This window comes from Myotis davidii, unplaced genomic scaffold, assembly GCF_000327345.1.
Source record: "Myotis davidii unplaced genomic scaffold, ASM32734v1 scaffold1605, whole genome shotgun sequence".
NCBI classification, from domain to species: Eukaryota; Metazoa; Chordata; class Mammalia; order Chiroptera; family Vespertilionidae; genus Myotis; species Myotis davidii.
In genome coordinates this window covers 2693-5939 of record NW_006295983.1, presented here as the reverse complement: position 1 = coordinate 5939, position 3247 = coordinate 2693, and the positions used below count along the sequence as shown (strand labels likewise).

At 39.7% G+C, this 3247-nt stretch overlaps 1 protein-coding gene across 1 annotated transcript; it reads left to right on the top strand.

Annotated features, from left to right (window-relative positions):
- The first annotated feature begins 1220 nt into the window (after window positions 1-1220).
- Window positions 1221-1994, top strand: LOC102751638 (olfactory receptor 6C2-like). Its single transcript, XM_006770922.1, has one exon. The coding sequence runs from the start codon at window positions 1221-1223 to the stop codon at window positions 1992-1994; it is 774 nt and encodes a 257-aa protein (XP_006770985.1).
- The last annotated feature ends 1253 nt before the right edge of the window (window positions 1995-3247 follow it).

Sequence of the window (3247 nt, the reverse complement as noted above, 5' to 3'; positions counted from 1 at the left end):
TAAAAAATCAAGATATTGCTCTTCAGCTCTATAAATATACTTCAAATGCTCCCTTATTTGTCTGTCACAAATTTTTAATACATACAACAAGAAGAGAAAATATGTCATTGTCAAATGTGTTTAGAAAGAAATAATAAAAAAACATAATTAAGAAAAAATTCAATATCAAAGCTCTGCTCTTAACTATAATGCTTTGATGGGAAAAAGGCTCTCAAAATCTAGAGAATAATAAAACTATCGAGGTACCACAGTTTTGTAATCCTCTCATTGGCTGATTCGGCACTTAGGCTGTTTTCAAATCTTAGCTATTGTAAATTGTGCTGCTATGAATATAGGGGTGCATATATTCTTTCTATTTGGTTCTTCTGATTTCTTGGGATATCTTCCTAGAAGAGGAATTACTGGGTTAAATGGGAGTTCCATATTTAATTTTTTGAGGAAACAAGGCAGATAGTTAAAGGGCATTAGGGTTTTCACTGTCAACGGAACTTAAAAGGAAATTAATTAACCAGAGTATATAATTCCAGATTTCTGCTTATAAGCTGGGGAGGAATTTCTTTGTAGCACTAAGATATTCTAAAAAGCATAAAAATGTATAACATAGATATTCCAACAGTAGAAGTACAACATAGCCAAGGGTAATCTATATATATAAACAGCTAGGGGCCGTCGCATCCAAAACAACTGAATGGACGACCAAACAGGCTGAGTGGGGCAACCAGGCCGGCATGGGGGTTAGTAAGGGACGACCAAATGGCTGAGCTGCAGGCTGTGTGGGGCAACCAGGCCTGAAGGGGGTTAGTGAGGGACGACCAAACTACTGAGCAGCAGGCTGTGTGGGGGGTCCAAAACTGCAGGGGGCAATTGGGGGGAGACTAGGCCAGCAGGGGGGGCAGTTGAGGGGCAACCAGGTCAGCAGGGGGGGGCAGTTAGGGGACACCAGGCTAGCAGAGGGGGCCATTAGGGGGCAACCAGGCTGGTAGGACGGGCAGTAAGGGGCAACCAGACTGGCGCAAATATGTGATTTAAATATGAACAGTCAATTTATGTGACACAGGAGGTAATCAAACATTGGCATGTACGATATGCTTACTTCCCAACTGATCTAGGGATCACTCTCCGATTTACTTCTCTTGAGGTTAGAAGATGACCAGGGCTCTGGGTTTCCTCATATAAAGTCTTATTATTTGAAGCAGAATGGGCAAAGACAATAATCAAGGATGAAAAACCAAACTACACTGACAAGCTTCATCTTGCTGGGACTGACTGATGACACACCACTGAAAATATTGCTGTTTATCTTTCTATTTCTTTCCTACATGTTGAGTATATCTGGAAACCTAACCATCATCACCCTCACTCTGATGGATTCCCACCTACAAACACCGATGTATCTGTTCCTTCAAAATTTCTCCTTCTTAGAAATTTCTTTCACAACTGCCTGTGTTCCCAGATTCCTATATAGCATATTATCTGGGGACAAGTCCATTACCTATAATGCTTGTGTCAGTCAGGTCTTCTTTACAGACCTCTTTGCAGTAACAGAATTTTTTCTTCTGGCTGCCATGTCCTATGATCGCTACGTGGCCATCTGCAAGCCCCTGCACTACACCACCATCATGAACAGCAGAGTCTGCAAGAACATCATTTTCTCCTGTTGGGTAGCAGCATTGATCATCATTCTCCCACCATTCAGTCTGAATTTGGGCCTGGAATTCTGTGATTCAAACATCATTGATCATTTTCTCTGTGATGCAACTCCTATCCTGAAGATCTCTTGCTCAGATACCTGGTTGATAGAACAAATGGTTGTCGTGTGTGCTGTGTTGACATTCATCATGACCCTCATATGTGTGGTTCTTTCCTACATTTATATCATCAGGACTATTCTAAGATTTCCCTCTGCCCAGCAAAGGAAAAAGGCCTTTTCCACATGTTCTTCCCACATGCCAATTAAAGGAAGGATAAATAGGCAGAAAACCCAAAGCTTCTAATATTATTTGTCTCTGCTTGTCTTATTCTCCAGTATATCTACATTCTCACTTTGTTTTTAGGCTTGTTTACTGTGAATCCTGACTATTAATTTTTTTACTTCTCATTAAAACTAAATTCTAAGGTATTTATGCTTACTATTTGGCAGAAATTTCTGTTTTGCCAAACATTTTGGTTGCTATCCCTGGAAATACAGTAGAACACATTTTTCTGTCATATTTGTACATTATAATATGTAGCCTATATTATAGCTAACAGGTAAGATGTGACTATGTAGCCTATATTATAGCTAAAAAAAATGGGTGTAAGCAATGAGTAGTTTCTAGACCTACAATAAGCAAATATTCAATAGTTGATGCACAATCCCTTTTCTCCACCTGCTGGCCAGATGTCCACATTTCAATACCTCTGTAACCTTCATGTCGATAGTGAATGAGCTTGATCTTCCATCTCTAGTATAGTCTTCACCCAAAGGACAGGCTATCACTGCAAGCTTGATAAAGCTTCTCCTCTACTTCAACTCCAGTCAGTTGTCATCTGATTTGACAGGTAAAGTATCACAGCACTATCCCTGCCACTGACTAAGGGAGCAATGCTCAGTTTGTTCTAACTTGGCTACATGAGTACAATTAACACCCATCCTCAAGTATTGTTAGAAATACATTCTGTTAACATTTTTTAATATGCTTTTAATTTTGTTGATTTCAGAGATTTAAAAAAGAGAAAGGAGATGCAGAGAGAGAAAAATGATGACAGAGAATCATTGATCAGGTGCCTCTTGCTTGCCCCCCACTGAGATGGAGCCCATAACCCTGGCATGTGCCTTGACCAGTAACCTCTTGGCTCATGGGTCAATGCTCAACCACTTAGCCACACTGGCCAGGCCATACTATTAAATTATATGTATAGACATTATATCTTGTCTATTGGCATACTCCTACTCAGATAGCCATAAATTCAAACCTGGCCCAGAACAATCATATAAGGAAAAATAGTATTAAAAGTAATATACACAAGTTTGTAATACCACCCACCCTTCTTCAAATCTCCTGTCTTATAAACCTTTCCAGTGAAGTTCCTCTTTTACTTCCTTTCAGTTCACTGTGAGGTAGAAATTAGCTAAATAAAATTTTAGCTATTTAATATTTCTTAAATATATTTTTATTGATTTCAGAGAGGAACAGAGAGGGAGAGAGAGATAGAAACATCAAAGATGACTCCTGAGCTCTCCTCCTCCTGGGGGGCCGCCAGGCTG